This window comes from Spinacia oleracea, chromosome 2, assembly GCF_020520425.1.
Source record: "Spinacia oleracea cultivar Varoflay chromosome 2, BTI_SOV_V1, whole genome shotgun sequence".
Lineage (NCBI taxonomy): Eukaryota > Viridiplantae > Streptophyta > Magnoliopsida > Caryophyllales > Amaranthaceae > Spinacia > Spinacia oleracea.
The window spans coordinates 64078298-64097448 of NC_079488.1; the positions used below are offsets into that span (position 1 = coordinate 64078298).

Below are 19151 nucleotides of genomic sequence, written 5' to 3' on the forward strand. Positions count from 1 at the left end.
TGTATAATTGCATAAATCAATTAAACATAGATTAAATTTTATAAATTTGCAAATAATTAAATGCCTCTACTGGGATTCAATCCCATGACTTCAGTGAAATGACATACAAAGCTTTCATTGTTCTACATTTGATACAAAGTCATGGCAGTGAACATTGCAAATAATCTGAAGTCTCATTGTAGAAAAAATATATGGTTTACGATCCTAAATAATGTTCCTTCATTGCTGTTCTTTTCTTCCATAATTTAATTTCTACCAAACAAAATAAAATACATTAAAAATACACCAGAAACCTCAAAATTATGCTCAGACATGGGAAGATAGAAGCTCAAAAACGAGACTTGCGTTTACGAGCAGTGTATTTTGTATCTGCAGGCACCGAGCTACCCTTTCTTCTCAACTGTTCTTTTTTCCGAAGAACCCAATCCTTTCCTTTGCTCTTCTTGTCCAGCTTCCGCTTCTTTCTGGGTCTATTCCTGTCTGAAATTGTAACCTGTATGTATAGCAGCACAAAACATGCTATTATGAGACTATTGAATACACAAAAAGCACCACATTTGATAAGTGGCTGTGGACTTTGAAAAGAGTGCAGGGATCCAGTTTTCCAGGTCATCTTCAAACTAACCGTTTGATTTTCTTCATCTCCACTACTATCATCTTCTGAGCAACTCATACCATCTTCTCCTTTAGCATTTGGAACAGCAGCATTTAAGGATGGTGGACCACAAGTGAGAACAAGGTATTCTTTTCGACTTTTTGAACTGTCGTAAGACAAAAGTTTCAAATAAGCTCAAAATTGAAACTCCTGAGGCCAAGTTTTTGTTCATAAAAATTTTATAAGTTAAGCCTTGTTTTAAAGGCCAAAAAAACAACTGGCTGGACCAATAAAAACTTCAAAAATGCTTCACCTTAGAAAAAATTTATTCATCATAATGCTGTCCGTATAAAAGTTAAAAGTGAACTCTAAAAAATACAGAGTATCATTCACAGTCAACACTATTTCAAACATTTTTTCTTTGTTTAAGAGATTGCAGCCAGGATAACAGCAGTTTTGTGGGAAGAGTACTTCACCAGATTTGGAATTTTGGATAAAATCTTTCAAAAACAAACATCAAAACAAAATTGAAAAAAGCACGTCGTACTACGTTTCCTCCGGGGGTTTTTTACTTGCACCATTTTCCTTTTCTGGAAGTTGCATATTACTTGCACCATTTCCTTTTATGGTTATACATTCACATGCTTTTTGGTGGGTTCACAGTTTCACACACCAAACACCTATACATATTTTATATTTACCATTAATACCTAACTTTTTCTACCTAATTTGATTGTTATCACATGGGCATTCTTGATATTTACTTCTTGGTCTTAATGTTTGTGCCCAACTCAAATGGTGCAAGTAAAAACAAACGGAGGAAGTATATGTTTCAGAGTGATATTACAATCATCCGTTGGTTCAGCATATGCATAGGCGGAGTAATACAATTTTTGTCAACTTGAGCAGTGTTTACATTACAAGCCTACTATAATAAATTTACTAAGGTAACAAGAAGTTCAAAAAACAAAATAAAGTGATTAAAATCTGTTTGGTAAAAAAAAATAGGGCCAAGGAAAAATTTACCTATGGGGATAATCAACCACTACTCCGCCAGCAAATCCAGCACGCATAGCGGAACCTAGGATCAGCTCACGCTGAGCTACATTTTGGGGATACACTTGAAGAACTGCTCTAGCTCCTCTAGCAAGGGATCTATACAAAGATCCAAAGAACGCTCTGCAACCCATAATAAATTATTTTCAAATCAAATCAAATTTCCATTTTTTCCTGAGAGGGGGGGGGGGGGGGGGGGTTGTGTGTGTGGTGACAGGGAAGGAGCATGCACAAAAAGTTGTCAACCAGTTGCATCAGTGAGTCACTACAAGAGATGCATGATATATGGAAAAAACTTCTTGCTCTTTTGACTTGGCCGGCCAACAGGTGGGCACACTGAGATATTAAATAAATAAAAAGGAAACTGGAGTGACAGTTTAGGATGAAACGACCCTTACTTCAGTCTCAAACGAGGCTCGTGTGAGGACTTATCAGCATTGCATAACCACTGTTTGATCAAAACAAAATGAAGAAAATGATATAAGCACCCTCATGTTAGGTAGGCCAGTGAAAACAGGGAATCTAATCCCACAAAAAAGAAAAGAAAAAAGTCCAATGTTTATTCAATTATGGTAATACTTTTACGATGATAGTAATTGTATCAGTCACTATCTCATGAAACGATAACCATCATTTTGTATAACATTAATCCGAGCAATAAGGCCTTTTTTTTCACCTTGGAAAGTAAATTTTAGGAAAACGTTGTTCAATTAAGGGTCAATAAGTTTATAAAAGGGTTACCAAGCTCAATTCACGACTAAGATTAAGTTAATAAGTTCGGACAAGTGCCAATAAGTTCAGACAAGGAGTTTTCCCTAAAAAGATAAACATGCAAATCAGTATACATCAGAAGGTGCAAGCTTCAGTTATACGGATTATGTAAAAACATCATTTATACAAGGGTTCTCAACAGATGGGAGAATGGAAAATTAGAGTTAAACCCTAGTTCTCCAGTTGGCGTTATATTTTTTCTAAGCAGTAGGTGTTTTCATTGAACAAAAATGAAAAGGCAGACATAAACCTGGACGGCTGAAATACTAATTGCACCGTCAATAACTCCAGCACGAAAACCTAGCCCCTGCAGAAATATATAAGTAGAAAACAGGTCAGACGACATGCATAAGTAATACTATCCCATTCTAGAAAGTTCTTTACATTCACTGTTTGCACGGACATGCAATATTTAACCACTAATGTGTCCAATTGTGTATGTGGTTTTTTTCATAAAAGGTTGATATTTTAAACATACATACCAAGATGAATCTAGCAGGGTTCCAACTCCCAAGTAATAAAGTTTTGATGTATGTAAATAATAGTGAGGATTTACGGTAAAAGTTTGGTACTTTCACATATACAAAGGGGTAAAGAAATTTCAGAAATGGAGGTAGTAGATGACATTTTATCATTATCGCAAGTGGCGAGTTCAACAAAAGATCATAATCTTGTGAACCAACATAGAAACTAATCTGCAAATTTTACATATGCTTCTCTTTACAACTACCATCAGTATTACTAGTTAATTGACAATTTCACCTACTCTTCTACAACTCTTAGCACAAAATACTACATATCACTACATTGAGAACACCGTTCTAACTGCCTACAGAAAGTGACCTGCGAAAGAACAGATTGCTCCTGTCTGATCACCAAATCAATAATAGAGAAAACACCCATTATCCACTCAAAAAGTCAAAGATATGTGAGTAAATTTTGTCAAAGAAATATATGCTTACATACAAATGATATCAGCAAATAATCATGTACCAGTTCCATTCTTCAATACACTTACACAGTTACACCTACGAACCCAACAGTAGCACACGGGGGGACGGGGGTAATCATCCAAGGGCAAGTAAATACTAGTATAGGCAACTCTCATCCCTAAGTCCCAGTTTGCCATCTGCCACACTCATTTTATCAGGTTACAGATGTCTTTGCACTTTGCCAAGTTACTTTGTGCAAATGAATGACAACAGAAAAGTTGAGAGGGGGAAGGATACAGAGATTGTGAGCCCTCTAAGACACTTCTGATTTTCTGAGGCCACACTTAACTAAAAACAATTTATCACACAAACAACAAACAAATTCAGCAGCATGACACAACAGCACATAATGCTGAATAATCAACAAACACCTTCCCGCTCTCTCCTAAAAGAGAAAAGCTATTGACATTAAGGTCAATGCAAAGATACCTGACCCATGTCTGCAAGTAAAAGATCACCCTCGACCTCCCGCTCCACTGCAACATCTGGCATAAGAATAAAGTCAGTCAAAGTTAAATAACAGTTGGAGCAGCAATTATACTTAAGATTAAAAGAGGGGAAAAAAAGGGGGAGGTTTTTTTTAAGATACCAAGCATTGCCTCTGATATATCTAAACCAATCCACTGATGCCCATTCTCGGACAGTGTCTCTCCACTCAGCCCTGATCCACAGCCTACAGATAGAAACAAGCAAATGAAAAGTTTCAAGGCTACAGCACTGAATTCAAGCATGTAGGCATGACATACAAGAGGAGCCACTTCATGGATCCGATTTCCTAGCGATAAATATTGTAGACAGATAAACAATATGTGCAGAAATCATGTATGCTTTCAGTTGAAAGTCACGAGGTAAGTGGTTCAATGCACGGTAACTGTACCATGTCAAATCAAGCTATGCGATTCATTCACATCATATCAAGCTTGTTATAATTACAATCCCTTCTCAAGTAAATAGATATAAGTTGCACTAAAAAAACCGTGCATTCAATAAAACATTTGTCTCTTCCATCTTCAACCCTAAAAGTAATATTCAACATAATTCATCAAATGCTACAACTTACAAGTCGTAATTACTTTAAAACGCAATCCAAAGTACCTAAATAAAATGAGAAAACGAAGACGGAAAAAGAAAAGAGAAACTTATATTACCAATGTCAAGGAGCAATCTGGGGACTCCATCATCAGGCAAGGCAAGTAACTCTAATGCTCTTTCAGAAAGCTTTGCCTACAGTAATAAAAAATAAAGGTTATTTGCAAAACACCAAAACCACACATAGACAACATAGTTAATCAAACATCAAACAACACTAAGCCTAAATAAAACTAACAATTGCAACGCTTCATTTGACATTTTCTCGGTTCTCCATTGCTGTGGAAATATTCTCACAGATACATCCGTACAGAAAAAGCCCCAAGGTCCTCATTACGTTCTTCTCGTAGCTAAATGCCCAATTCGGGCAGGGATAGAGGATCAAGAGACTGTACTCGCCCCCCAACCATTCAACAGAAGCGCAAAAGAAGATGGTTCAAATTCTAGAATTGGGTAAATGTAGGTGAGTCAACAATCGAATCGTCAATTGAGAAAAGGTACAAGATGACGACTGAAACGATAGCTCATCTTCGCTTTTGCCTTTGTTTTTTGATTGATAGAATGGAAGACGATCGACGATCATAAATTTATATTCCCTCTAAATGTACAAAAAAAGGCACAAATTTACGAGTGCATTCTACATTTAAATCCATAAAAACTGGCCATTTTGTAATAAAAATCAATTGGATGAAGATGCAATAAGAAATAGTTGCTGGAATTCAACAGTGTATCAGCTAGGGGGGGGGGGGGGGGGGCACGAAAATGCTTTAAAACTTTAAATGAATACACTGGTCTCGACTGCCCGTATTTAAACACCCCAACCCCAACACTTAGTCCATAATATTCAGAAAAATAACTATATAGGTGAAGTTTGTAGTCTACTAAACTACTCCACCCTGCTAATCGCCTTTCCGGGATAAATCTCCCTTGTACAGTTGTACCTGTAGCCTGTAGGTGCTCGATTCGTTAACACCCAAATTTTCTTAATTAACATGAAGAATAAAACTATATAGGTGAATTTTGCTAGCCAACAACAAATTGATATGGTGAAGCAACTTCTTGATACTGCTTTCACAATAAAAGATCTAGTCTCTCTTAAGTATTTCCTTGGCATAGAGGTACTTAGAACGTTTGAAGGTACCTTTATCTCACAGAAAAAATACATTAAAGAAATCATCTGTTCTTCTGGCCTTAAACACAGCAAAGGTGCATCTACACCTCTTCCTACTGGTTTGAAGTGCTCTGAAGTTGTCTACTGATGTTGGTGTGCCTATAGTTGAACCAGAAGTCTACAGAAGGGTAGTTGGGAGGTTACTTTACTTGGGAATAACACGACCAGATCTTTCCTATTCGGTTCAACATTTGTCTCATTTTCTCAGGTGTCCAAGGGAACCTCTCCTACAAGCTGCATTACATGACGTGAGTTATCTCAAAACAACTACTGATGTTGGCCTTTTCTATGCTAAAAATTCTCCACTTGTTCTTAATGCTTATCCAGATGCAGACCGGAGTAGTTGTCCTTTTTTCTAGCAGATCCTTGAGTGCTTATCGTGTTTACCTTGGAGATAATCTTATCTCTTAGAAGACCAAAAAGCAAAAGACTGTGAGCAAGTCTTCCGCCGAGGCAGAGTAAAGAACCACGTCAAGCACAGCTATAGCAGGCCTTCTTGAGGATCTTAAGGTTGAATCTCCTACCCCTGTTACTATGTTTTGTGACAATAGGTCTGGTAAGTACATAGCTCATAATCCTGCGTTTCATGAGAAACAAAACATATCAAGAGGGACTATCATTATGTACGAGAGCAAGTTGATGAAGGTTTTATTCAGACTATTCATGGTCCTAGTTCGTCTCAGCATGCCGATCTCCTGACAAAGGCTCTTCCGGTATCTCAACATTACACTCTAATGTCCAAGCTTGGACTTCTTCTACAGTCCAGCTTGAGGGGGGGGGGGGGGAGGGGAATATGAGCATTGTAAATAAATGTATTTAGTAGGTTGTACAGCTTTGTCCATTTCTCGATGGAGCCAAAGATTCATTTGTTCTTTTAGCTGTGGGATGAAATAGACTAAATCAAAATGGCTCTTAAAACATCTTCGCTTCCTTTCCATGAAGTAGAAGATGGTCGTCCCGTTGTCGTCCCATTATCGATTTTGGGTTGTTGGAAATCCTAGTGAGAAAACAAAAGAAAATGAGTGGGAAAATGTGGGAATATGAAAAGTCCCACATGGGAAAAACACAAACCATATTCAATGTTTATATTTGGGGGTTTGAGGGAAACATTTGTTTAAGAAAGCATGTGAGTGGCATGGGTGGTCACAACACACACACGCGCGCCGGGCCGGGCTCGGGCGAGGGCCGTGGGCCTTGGGCCTTGGGCCTTGGGCCTTGGGCCTTGGTACTTGGTACTTGGTACTTGGTACTTGGTACTTGGTACTTGGTACTTGGTACTTGGTACTTGGCGAATGCGGTACTTGGTACTTGGTACTTGGCGAATGCGGTTCGCGGGCGTGGGGTGGGTTTTGTGGGCCGGGTTATTCTTTTTGGTCAAGGGCGGTTTGATTAAGTCAGAAGACTTAATCAACCCACTAACTTTGGAAACTGCTCCATTAATCACGTCATTACTCCCCACTAGCCGTAACTTCTCCACTAGCCGTTTTTTGCTGTTACAGCTTCCCAAAAGCCTCACTATAAATTCATCGTTCATTTCCACAAAAATATACAGAAACTTACAATCGATCTCTCTCTCAAATTCCTCTCTTTCTGGGCAAATATTCTGGTCTCCAATCGGAGATTGTAAGTGCACATAATTCTCGGTGTCGTGTAAACCCTGGAGGGCAACCGCAAGCGTTCTACTGCATCGGAGGTAGCGCGGAATTGTCTTTTAGAGCAGTGGTCCGGCCACGGCACGACAATTGTTTCAGTTCGTATTACGCAATATGCAGTTAAGTCGTTCCAATTACTTATTTAGCTAACAATCTAAAAGACAATTATTCTGTTATGGCTATGAATATGTCGAAATTTCTTATTCCTGATATGTCGAAATTGGAACCTCTTGATGGGAAAAACTATAAACGTTGGGCTGTTAGGATGAGATTTTATTTGGAGCAAATTGATGTTGCGTATGTTATTTCTGATGTTGTGAAACCTGTTAATGATGATGAATTGCATGATTTTGAGGTTAAGTTTGCTAAGGATGATAGAACCTGTAAGGGAATGCTATTGCATCATATGTCGAATGTTTTGCTTGACATTTACATGGGCTATAATCATGCTAGGGATATTTGGGATGGTTTAGAGAAAAAGTATGGAACTGATGATGCCGGTACGAAACGTTATTGTGTTAGTAAATGGTTAGGTTTTCAAGTTGAAGATGATAAACCTATTATTGATCAGATTCATGCATATGAGAATATCTGTATTGCTATGGCTGCCGAGGGTTTGAGTATATGTGATATAACTCTTGCTATTGTTTTAATTGAGAAACTGCCACCCTCATGGAAAGACTTTAGAAACCAGTTAATGCATAAGAAGAAAGACCTTACCCTAGAGGAACTCGTAGGTCACCTAAAAATTGAGGAGGAGAACCGTATTAAGGATAAGGGTCAATTTGTATTTTCTGGGTCTGCTAAAGCTAATCTGGTTGAACCTAGGGGCAATTTCTATTCTGATAAGTTTAAGGGGAAGGGCAGTCAGTTCAAGCCTCAAGGGAAAATTCAGAAGTATAAGTTTAAGGGTAACTGTTTTGAATGTGGGAAGGCTGGTCACAAGTCCAGGGATTGCAGGGTCAAGAAGAAGCCAGATCAGAATCAAGCTCACCTTGTTGAAGCAGTTGCTGATCCTAACAATTTCATTGCTGTTGTTTCAGAAGCTAATCTGGCAGGTGATGTTGCTGAGTGGATAGTTGATACAGGAGCAACCAGGCACATTTGCACCAACAAAGAAATGTTCACTTCCTACGAGAAGACTGATGGTGAAAATGTATTCATGGGTAACTCTGCTTCTGCAACTGTTCAAGGCAAAGGGAAGATCGTTCTCACTCTCACTTCTGGAAAAACACTCACTTTAACTAATGTTTTGCATGTCCCAGAAATGCGTAGGAATTTAATTTCCGGTAGTTTACTTATGAAAGCTGGTTTGAAGTTGTCCTTTGATTCTGATAGGCTAGTTATTACTCACAATGGGGAATTTGTGGGAAAGGGTTTTTGTAATGGGGGGTTGTTTACTCTTGATGTTTCCATTGAAATTATGAATAAGAAAGCTAGTACTCCTTCTGCTTATATTGCTGAGTCTATTGATTTATGGCATGCTAGATTGGGTCATGTTAATATTGCTTCAATTAAAAGACTCAAACAAATGAACATGATTCCAAGCTTTTCTAAAACTGATTTTGCAAAATGTGAAGTTTGTGTTGAAGCAAAATTTGCAAAGAAACCCTTTAAATCAATAGATAGACAGACAGAAGTACTAGAACTTGTTCATAGTGACTTGGGGGATTTTAAAAACTATGAAAGCAGGGGCGGTAAAAGATACTACATTACTTTTGTTGATGACTGCTCTAGATTCACCATGGTTTATCTTCTCAGGTCTAAGGATGAGGCTGAGGAGATGTTCCTCAAGTACAAGGCTGAAGTTGAAAACCAGCTAGACAGGAAAATCAAGAGACTTAGGAGTGATAGGGGGGGTGAGTATGACCCTAACACTCTTAAGGCGTTTTGTGAACAGAATGGTATAGTTCACGAAACAACAGCTCCTTACACACCCGAACAAAACGGGATTGCTGAAAGGAAAAATAGAACTTTAAAAAATATGATGAATTCAATGCTTATTAGTTCTGGGCTTCCTGATAATATGTGGGGGGAAGCTATTCTTTCTGCTTGTCATGTTTTGAACAGGGTGCCTCACAAGAAGCTGGACAAGACCCCATATGAGCTATGGAAGGGTCGAGCACCAAGCCTGAAATACTTGAAAGTGTGGGGGTGCTTAGCAAAGGTTGCCTTACCTAGTTTCAAAAGAGACAAGATTGGTCCCAAAACGGTTGATTCTATCTTTATTGGTTATGCTTATCAAAGTTCTGCTTATCGTTTTTTAGTTAAAGGTGCTAACAACTCTTATGCAAGTGGTAACATTATTGAAGCAAGAGATGCTGAGTTTTTTGAAAACACTTTTCCTTTAAAGATCTCTTGCATTAGTAATGATGTACCATCCTCTAGCACCTCTAATGCTTTACCCATTGCTCCTTGTTCCACTACTAATAATGAGTCTGATTTAGAACCAAGGAGAAGCAAAAGGGCAAGAAAGGAAACAAGTTATGGTGATGATTTTGTTACTGCTTTCCTAACTGAACCTTTCTTGATTACTGATGATTTTGTGTATGTATTTATCCTAGAAGACGACCCTAGAACCTATGAAGAGGCAATGAGGTCGGTTGATGCAGTTTTCTGGAAAGAGGCCATTGATAGCGAACTTCAGTCAATCCTAAGTAATAATACTTGGGAATTGGTTGATCTGCCTAGAGGTTGTAAACCCATCACCTGTAAGTGGATTTTTAGAAAAAAGTTGAAATCATGTGGGTCCATTGATAAATATAAGGCCAGGATTGTGGTAAGGGGTTTTACTCAAAAACATGGCATTGATTATTTTGATACATACTCTCCTGTAACTAAGATTGCAACCATTAGAACCTTAATTGCTCTTGCATGCATTCATGATCTTGTTGTGCATCAAATGGATGTGAAAACTGCATTTTTAAATGGTGATTTAGATGAAGAGATTTATATGGTTCAACCTGAAGGTTTTGTTGTTCCAGGTCAAGAAAACAAAGTTTGTAAACTGGTCAAGTCATTGTATGGGCTTAAGCAAGCGCCTAAGCAATGGCATGACAAGTTTGACAAGACGATGACTAGTAATGGCTATCATGTAAATGAAGGTGATTCTTGCGTTTATTATAAACACGATTCTTCTGGTTGTGTGATTATTTGTCTTTATGTGGATGACATGCTAATTTTTGGTACTAATTTGGATCGAGTGAATGAAACAAAAGAATTCTTGAGTTCAAAATTTGAAATGAAAGATATGGGTGAGGCAGATGTGATTTTGGGAGTGAAAATTATTAGAACTCCAAATGGCATTTGTCTCAGCCAAGCTCACTATGTTGAAAAGCTTCTTAAAAAGTTTGATTCATTTTATGTCGATCCAATCAAGACCCCTTATGATATAAGCATTCATTTAAAGAAAAACAAAGGTGATCCTGTTTGTCAATCTGAGTATGCTAAAATTATTGGTAGTGTTATGTTTCTCATGAACTATACTAGACCTGACATTGCCTATTCTGTAAGTAGATTGAGCAGGTACACCCATAACCCAAGCAATGAGCATTGGGGTGCGTTAAGGCGATTGCTTAGGTACCTAAGGGGTACCATGGATTGGGGATTGCACTACTCCAAATTTCCAGGAGCATTGGAGGGTTATTGTGATGCCAACTGGGTATCTGGAAATGATGAAGTCAACTCCACTAGTGGTTATGTCTTCACCCTAGGGGGTGGAGCTGTCTCTTGGAAATCCTGTAAGCAATCTTGTACTGCTATGTCTACTATGGAATCTGAGTTTATTGCTCTTGAATTGGCAGGTCATGAGGCAGAATGGTTGAGGAACGTGCTTGCAGATATTCCACTGTGGGGGAAGCCAGCTCCTTCAGTTGCACTTCATTGTGATTCGCAATCTGCTATTGCCGTGGCAAACAACCAAGCCTACAATGGAAAGAAAAGACACATTCGTTTGAGGCACAAGGCTGTCAAAGAATTGCTGTCAAGTGGAGTGATATCACTGGACTATGTCAAGTCCGAAAAGAACATCGCGGATCCGTTAACGAAAGGCCTATGTAAGAAACTAGTTTTGGAAACGTCGGAGGGGATGGGCTTGAGGCCCATTGGATGAATTGTAAGGTAATGAACTCCTACTCACCATGAGTTCAAAGGGGAACATTATGTAATAATTCAGAAGCACAAATTTTATTTTCTGTCCATCCCTTAGATGTTTATGATGTGCTTGCTATTATTGAACGAGGTTGAGCATACGGCTCTTAATGAACCCATATCCATATTTTTGGTGGTGTGATGTAGCTCACACTTGATGGGATTCACCTACTTAGGTGTGGAAGTGAGGCCGCTTCCTATGAGAATTGCATGGGCTATTCTCTAGAGCACCTATGAGCATCCAGGTTATGGACGTATGGCCAGTATAATGCGTCACTTTTATTGGCGGAGATTCAGAATATCATACATGTTCAATTGTGTGCTTTGAGTAATGAGTTTCTAACCCCCTATTAAGTTCAATACGAAAGTCACTTGGTAGGAAAGAGATTCTAGCTTGAATGTCACTAAGTGTCAATTCAAGTCGCAAGACATTGACACCTATTCAATTGTTTGTTTTGCCCAGAAATTCAATTCTTTTACTTCTTTCTTTTTCTTCTCATCTTCGGACCTGTGGGGGATTGTTGGAAATCCTAGTGAGAAAACAAAAGAAAATGAGTGGGAAAATGTGGGAATATGAAAAGTCCCACATGGGAAAAACACAAACCATATTCAATGTTTATATTTGGGGGTTTGAGGGAAACATTTGTTTAAGAAAGCATGTGAGTGGCATGGGTGGTCACAACACACACACGCGCGCGCGCGCCGGGCCGGGCTCGGGCGAGGGCCGTGGGCCTTGGGCCTTGGGCCTTGGGCCTTGGTACTTGGTACTTGGTACTTGGTACTTGGTACTTGGTACTTGGTACTTGGCGAATGCGGTACTTGGTACTTGGTACTTGGCGAATGCGGTTCGCGGGCGTGGGGTGGGTTTTGTGGGCCGGGTTATTCTTTTTGGTCAAGGGCGGTTTGATTAAGTCAGAAGACTTAATCAACCCACTAACTTTGGAAACTGCTCCATTAATCACGTCATTACTCCCCACTAGCCGTTTTATGACTGTTGCAGTTCCCCATTACTCCCGTAACTTCTCCACTAGCCGTTTTTTGCTGTTACAGCTTCCCAAAAGCCTCACTATAAATTCATCGTTCATTTCCACAAAAATATACAGAAACTTACAATCGATCTCTCTCTCAAATTCCTCTCTTTCTGGGCAAATATTCTGGTCTCCAATCGGAGATTGTAAGTGCACATAATTCTCGGTGTCGTGTAAACCCTGGAGGGCAACCGCAAGCGTTCTACTGCATCGGAGGTAGCGCGGAATTGTCTTTTAGAGCAGTGGTCCGGCCACGGCACGACAATTGTTTCAGTTCGTATTACGCAATATCCAGTTAAGTCGTTCCAATTACTTATTTAGCTAACATGGGTTAATTGGTAACAACCTCTCTGCAATTGCAGGGGTAAGGTTGCGTACATCCGACCCCCCTATCCCGCTTCTTGCGGGAAGCTCTTTGAGGCAATCGGGTATTGATAATGAGTAGGTTGTACAGTTGTCCTTATGCTCACTTCATGGAATCAGTTAGTATGACTTCCTTATTGTTAGTGTTTTGTATAAGTACCAATTATTCCTCTTTTATTTAATTAATTGCAACATTATAATTACTACCTTTTCTCTCTCCTCATCTTTACTCTGTAATAACTAGAACTATCTGGAGTTCTTCACCTATTGATAGTATTGAACTACTCCATCCCTCACCAGTGGCTTATTAGGATAACACCTCACTAGAACCCGCTGGTGCTCGATTCATTAAAGCCCAGTTTCCCTTCTTTGGCATAAAGAACCATCACACAACCGATTAAAGCTTATCAATTTCCAGCGCCATTCACAACAACCAGGTAGCTCAAACAACCAATTACGAAATTATCAAAAATCACAACATCTAAGTTATGATAAATTGAATCAAATAATCAATTTCTAGCTAAATGAACTTAAAAATTTCTAACAAATTTCTGTCCAGTAATTGATTAAACAAATAAAATTTGCAAAAAGCTCAAATAGGTTTTCGAGATGTGGGAAGATAATATACGGGTACAATTCAAAATCAAATTTGAATCAATAATTACATATTATTCAGTGCGGGACATGACAAGCCATTGAAATTGAAAGAATGGGAAGAGGAGAGAGTAAAAGGGTACCTGAATGTCGATGATTCGAGAAGAAGAAGTGTATTTCCGAGCTTCTGATTGGTCGTAAAATATCTCCGGCGGTGCCTGAAGCTCCGGCCGCGCCGCCATGACTGTGTGGGAGGAGTTGACGAGAGAGAAAGGGGGGAACTTGGAACTTCGGAACGAAAGAGGGGTTTTGGGTTTTTGTCTTCCTTCTCCAAAGCAATGTCGTATTAGAAAAAAATAATTAATGTACTAATCCTAACATTTATAAATCCTTGAACTTCTACTATATTTACCCTGCAATTACTATTTAATTATTAGAGTGTTTGATATTGAATGATAGTTGTATATGCATGTGTAATACTGGTAATCTAATCTAATCTAATATATATATATATAAAAGAGACATATTTGCTGAAAGATTAGAGCGCCACCTAGGATAACTAATGATTTCGGCCAATGAAAAATAAGATTTCTAATTTCTTTTTGAATTAAAAAAATCAAGTGCCACGTATATAATTAATTAGGTGTCACGTAGATATTTTAATTAATTAATTACTAATATATACAACTCCATCGAAAATCAAACACTCTAATAATTAAAAAATAATTGATTGCCACGTAGATAATTAATTAGGTGCCACGTAAATATTTTAATTAATTAATTAGTTACTAATATATAGAACTCCATCTAAAATCAAACACTCTAATAATTAAAAAATGATTCTAAAATAAAATTCATCCAAAATCAAACAATAATCTAAAATAAAATAAAATTCAATTTAAAATCAAACATTAATCCAATATTAGAGCGCCACGTAGAAAAATCTAATGGTTTCGGCCAATGAAAAATAAGATTTAAAAATTAATATTGAATTAAAAAATTCGAGTGCCACGTAAAGAAATGATTAAGTGTCACGTAGATATTTTTATTAATTAATTATTAATATTACGCATATACAATTTCATCTAAAAACAAACACTCTCATAATAAAAAGAAAATCGAAAATGAAATTCAATGCAAAATCAAAAACTAATCTAATCTAATATATAAAAGTGGTATATACATAGGATTTTTATTTAAACATAACAATTTAATAGAATCCGTGCATCGCACGGGCTAAAATCTAGTTAATTAATAAACATATCTACATGACACCTAATTATTTATCTACGTGGCACTCAACTTTTTTAACTCAAAAATAATTTCGAAATTTTATTTTTCATTGGCCGAAACCATTAGATATTCCACGTGGCGTTCTAATAATTCAGTGAATATGTCTCCTTTATATATATATACTAGATTTTAGCCCGTGCGATGCACGAATTCTATTAAATTGTTAAGTCAAAATAAAACTCTTATACATACAACTGCTATATTTTATATATTAGATTAGATTAGTTTATGATTTTGGATTGAAATTTATTTTAGATTTATTTTTTAAATTGTTAGAGTATTTGACTTTGGATGAAATTGTATATGCGTAATATTAATAATCTAATATATATATATATAAAGGAGGCATATTTGCTGAAATATTAGAGTGCCACCTAGTATTACTATTGGTTTCGTCCAATGAAAAATAAGATTTCTAATTTATTTTTGAATTAAAAAAATCAGGTGCCACGTAGATAATTAATTAGGTGCCACATAGATATTTTAATTAATTAATTACTAATATATACAACTCCATCCAAAATCAAACACTCTACTAATTAAAAAATAAATCTAAAATAAAATTCATCCAAAATCAAACACAATGGCACTCGAATTTTTCATTTCAAACATAATTTTGAAATCGTATTTTTAATTGGCCGAAACCATTAGATTTCCTACGTGGCGCTCTAATATTGGATTAATGTTTGATTTTGGATTGAATTTTATTTTGGATTAGTGTTTGATTTTGGATGAATTTATATTAGATTTATTCTTTGATTATTAGAGTGTTTTATTGTGGATGGAGTTGTATATATTAATAATGAATTAATTAAAATATATATGTGATTTCTAATTTATTTTTGAATTAAAAAAATCATGTGCCACGTAGATAATTAATTAGGTGCCACATAGATATTTTAATTAATTAATTACTAATATATACAACTCCATCCAAAATCAAACACTCTACTAATTAAAAAATAAATCTAAAATAAAATTCATCCAAAATCAAACACAATGACCCTCGAATTTTTCATTTCAAACATAATTTTGAAATCGTATTTTTAATTGGCCGAAACCATTAGATTTCCTACGTGGCGCTCTAATATTGGATTAATGTTTGATTTTGGATCGAATTTTATTTTGGATTAGTGTTTGATTTTGGATGAATTTATATTAGATTTATTCTTTGATTATCATAGTGTTTTATTGTGGATGGAGTTGTATATATTAATAATGAATTAATTAAAATATATATGTGGCACCTAATTCATTATCTACGTGGCACTCGATTTTATTAATTCAAAAATAAGTTAGAAATTTATTTTTCATTGGCCGAAACAATTTAATTTCCTACGTGGTGCTCTAATATTTCAGCAAATATGCTTACGTGGCACTCGACTTTTTTAATTCCAAATTAATTTTGAAATCTTATTTTTCATTGATCTAAACCATCAGATTTCCTACGTGGCGCTCTAATATTTTATTAATGTTTGATTTTGGATTGAATTTTATTATAGACTAGATTTTAGCCCGTGCGATGCACGGATTCTAAAAAATTGTTATGTTTAAATAAAACTCTTATGTATATACCAATTTTATATATTAGATTAGATTAATTTTTGATTTTGCATTGAATTTCATTTTAGATTTTTAAAAAAAAATTATGAGAGTGTTTGTTTTTGGATGAAATTGTATATGCTAATATTAATCATTAATCAATAAAAATATCTACGTGACATTTAACTTCTCTAATTATGAGAGTGTTTGTTTTTGGATGAAATTGTATATGCTAATATTAATCATTAATCAATAAAAATATCTACGTGGCACTCGACTTTTCTAATTAAAAAATAATTTTGAAATCTTATTTTTCATTGGTTGTAACCATTAGATTTCTTACGTTGCGCTCTAAAATTAGACTAATGTTTGATTAAGTTGAATTTATTTATTTTATTTTAGATTAGTGTTTGATTTTGGATGAATTTTATTTTAGATTTATTTTTTAATTATTAGAGTGTTTTATTGTGGATGGAATTGTATATATTAATAATTAATTAATTAAAATATCTATATGGCACCTCATTAATTATCTACGTGGCACTCGATTTTTTTATTTTAAAAATAAATTAGAAATCCTATTTTTCATTGGCCAAAACCATTAGTAATCCTATGTGGCGCTCTAATATTTCAGTAAATATGCCTACATGGCACTCGACTTTTTTTAATACAAAAATAATTTTGAAATATTATTTTTCATTAGCCGAAACCATCAAATTTCCTACGTGTTGCTCTAATATTTGATTAATTTTGGATTTTGGATTGAATTTTATTTTAGATTAGTGTTTGATTTTGGATGATTAATGTTTGATTTTTGATTGAATTTTATTTTAAATTAGTGTTTGATTTTGGATGAATTTTATTTTAGATTTATTCTTTGATTATTAGAGTGTTTTATTGTGTATGGAGTTGTATATATCAATGATGAATTAATTTAAATATGTGGCACCTAATTAATTATCTACTTGGCACTCGATTTTTTTAATTCAAAAATAAATTAGAAATTTTATTTTTCATTGGTCGGAACCATTCAATTTCCTACGTGGCGCTCTAATATTTTACCAAATATGCCTACATGGCACTCGACTTTTTTAATTCAAAAATAATTTTGAAATATTATTTTTCATTAGCCGAAACCATCAGATTTCCTACGTGTTGCTCTAATATTTGATTAATGTTTGATTTTGGATTGAATTTTATTTTAGATTAGTGTTTGATTTTGGATGATTAATGTTTGATTTTGGATTGAATTTTATTTTAGATTAGTGTTTGATTTTGGATGAACTTTATTTTAGATTTATTTTTTAATCATTAGAGTGTTTTATTGTGGATGGAATTGTATATATTAATAATTAATTAATTAAAATATCTATGTGGCACCTAATTAATTATCTATGTGGCACTCGATTTTTTTAATTCAAAAATAAATTTGAAATCTTATTTTTCATTGGCCGAAACCATTGGATTACCTATGTGGCGCTCTAATATTTCAGAAAATATGCCTCATTTATATATATATATATATATATATATATATATATATATATATATATATATATATATATATATATATATATATATATATATATATATATATATATATAAAGACATGCTCCCTCCGTATTTATTTAAGGGATACACTTGGCCGTGCACGAGTATTAAGAAGAAGAATTGAATGAAATAAAGTAATAAAACAAGTGGGGTTCAGGTAGATATTTTAATAAGTAAAACAAATGGGGACCATGTCATTTTAGAGGGGTAGGGGTAGGGGTAGGGTATAGTTCTAAAATTATTTTTTTAATAGGGTGGTGAGACATAGGATATATTAGATATATTAATTAATTAGATGGCGGAGTTGATAAGTTACTAAAAATGGCAAGTGTATCTCTTAAATAAATACGGCCGGAAAAGGCAAGTATATCCCTTAAACAAATACGGAGGGGGTAATATTCTGATGGTTTTTGCCGGAAATTGACTCAGGGTTGTAATTTAAAGTGATGTATGTAAGTTACAATTTTGAAAGTTTGAGGTTGTAATTGACAAAGATCCAACTTCATTGGGTTGTATTAAGAAAAATTTCTAAATATTAACCTAACAAAATTTTGAATAATAAACATCCAAAAGATAATACGGAGTACGTATATAGTTAGGGTATAGATAATGCAATATACTCATTTCTTTTCTATTCTATAAGGGAACTCATGAGGTCATTTTAGTAAATGATCTTTTGGTGTCCCTCTATAGAATAGTCTATAATATCCTTAAAAAATCTGAATTGTAATCATTCTAAAAACTGATTATTTAATGTCAAATTGCAGATAAGGAATTTCAATGCAACTAATGCATAAACTCTTTCATATTTTAGTACATGGAAGACATTTACTATTTAAATATGACATAGCCAAAAGTTAATAACAAATTTGAAATAATGTTTAACCATCTTAAATTTGAAATCCTTAAATTTTCTCCTTCGTAATTTATGAGAATTTCTAAACCCTTAATTCTCTTTCCCTTAAATTTATGATCTCTTTATTCTCTCCTTAATCCTTATGGAGTATAATGTTTATTTGCTATCAGACCCCTTTGTAATCGTCTTCTCCCTATAAGTAGCCCTCTACTCACAGAGTCACAAACTCTAAGATTGCCTCATACCCGTTTATGATCCCTTGCCGTCGTCGTAGCTTTTTCACCAGTTTTATAAATTTTATAGAGCGCTGGTTAGAAAAATGGTCCTAAGACAATCTATAAAGCCTCATGTTATTTTTGTTTAAGAGATAATAATGCTAATACTTTTTTCTTATATTCACACGCATATCGTCCTTAGGAGTAGTAGTAACTAGTAGGACAATGCATATG

General features: G+C 35.2%; 1 protein-coding gene and 1 non-coding gene across 2 annotated transcripts; both read right to left on the reverse strand.

Annotated features, from left to right (window-relative positions):
• Positions 1-16: 16 nt before the first annotated feature.
• Positions 17-13823, reverse strand: LOC110796802 (18S rRNA (guanine-N(7))-methyltransferase RID2). Its single transcript, XM_022001886.2, has 9 exons — positions 13604-13823; positions 4563-4638; positions 4004-4087; positions 3844-3899; positions 2673-2729; positions 2050-2099; positions 1622-1774; positions 626-761; positions 17-493 (listed from the first exon to the last, which is right to left on the reverse strand). Exons 1-9 carry the CDS (start codon positions 13700-13702, stop codon positions 329-331), a joined length of 876 nt encoding a protein of 291 aa, XP_021857578.1. The 5' UTR covers positions 13703-13823; the 3' UTR covers positions 17-328.
• LOC130468390 (small nucleolar RNA snoR111) lies at positions 4961-5089 on the reverse strand. The gene has a single exon (XR_008928778.1). It is a non-coding gene; the product is annotated as a small nucleolar RNA snoR111 (small nucleolar RNA).
• Positions 13824-19151: the final 5328 nt, after the last annotated feature.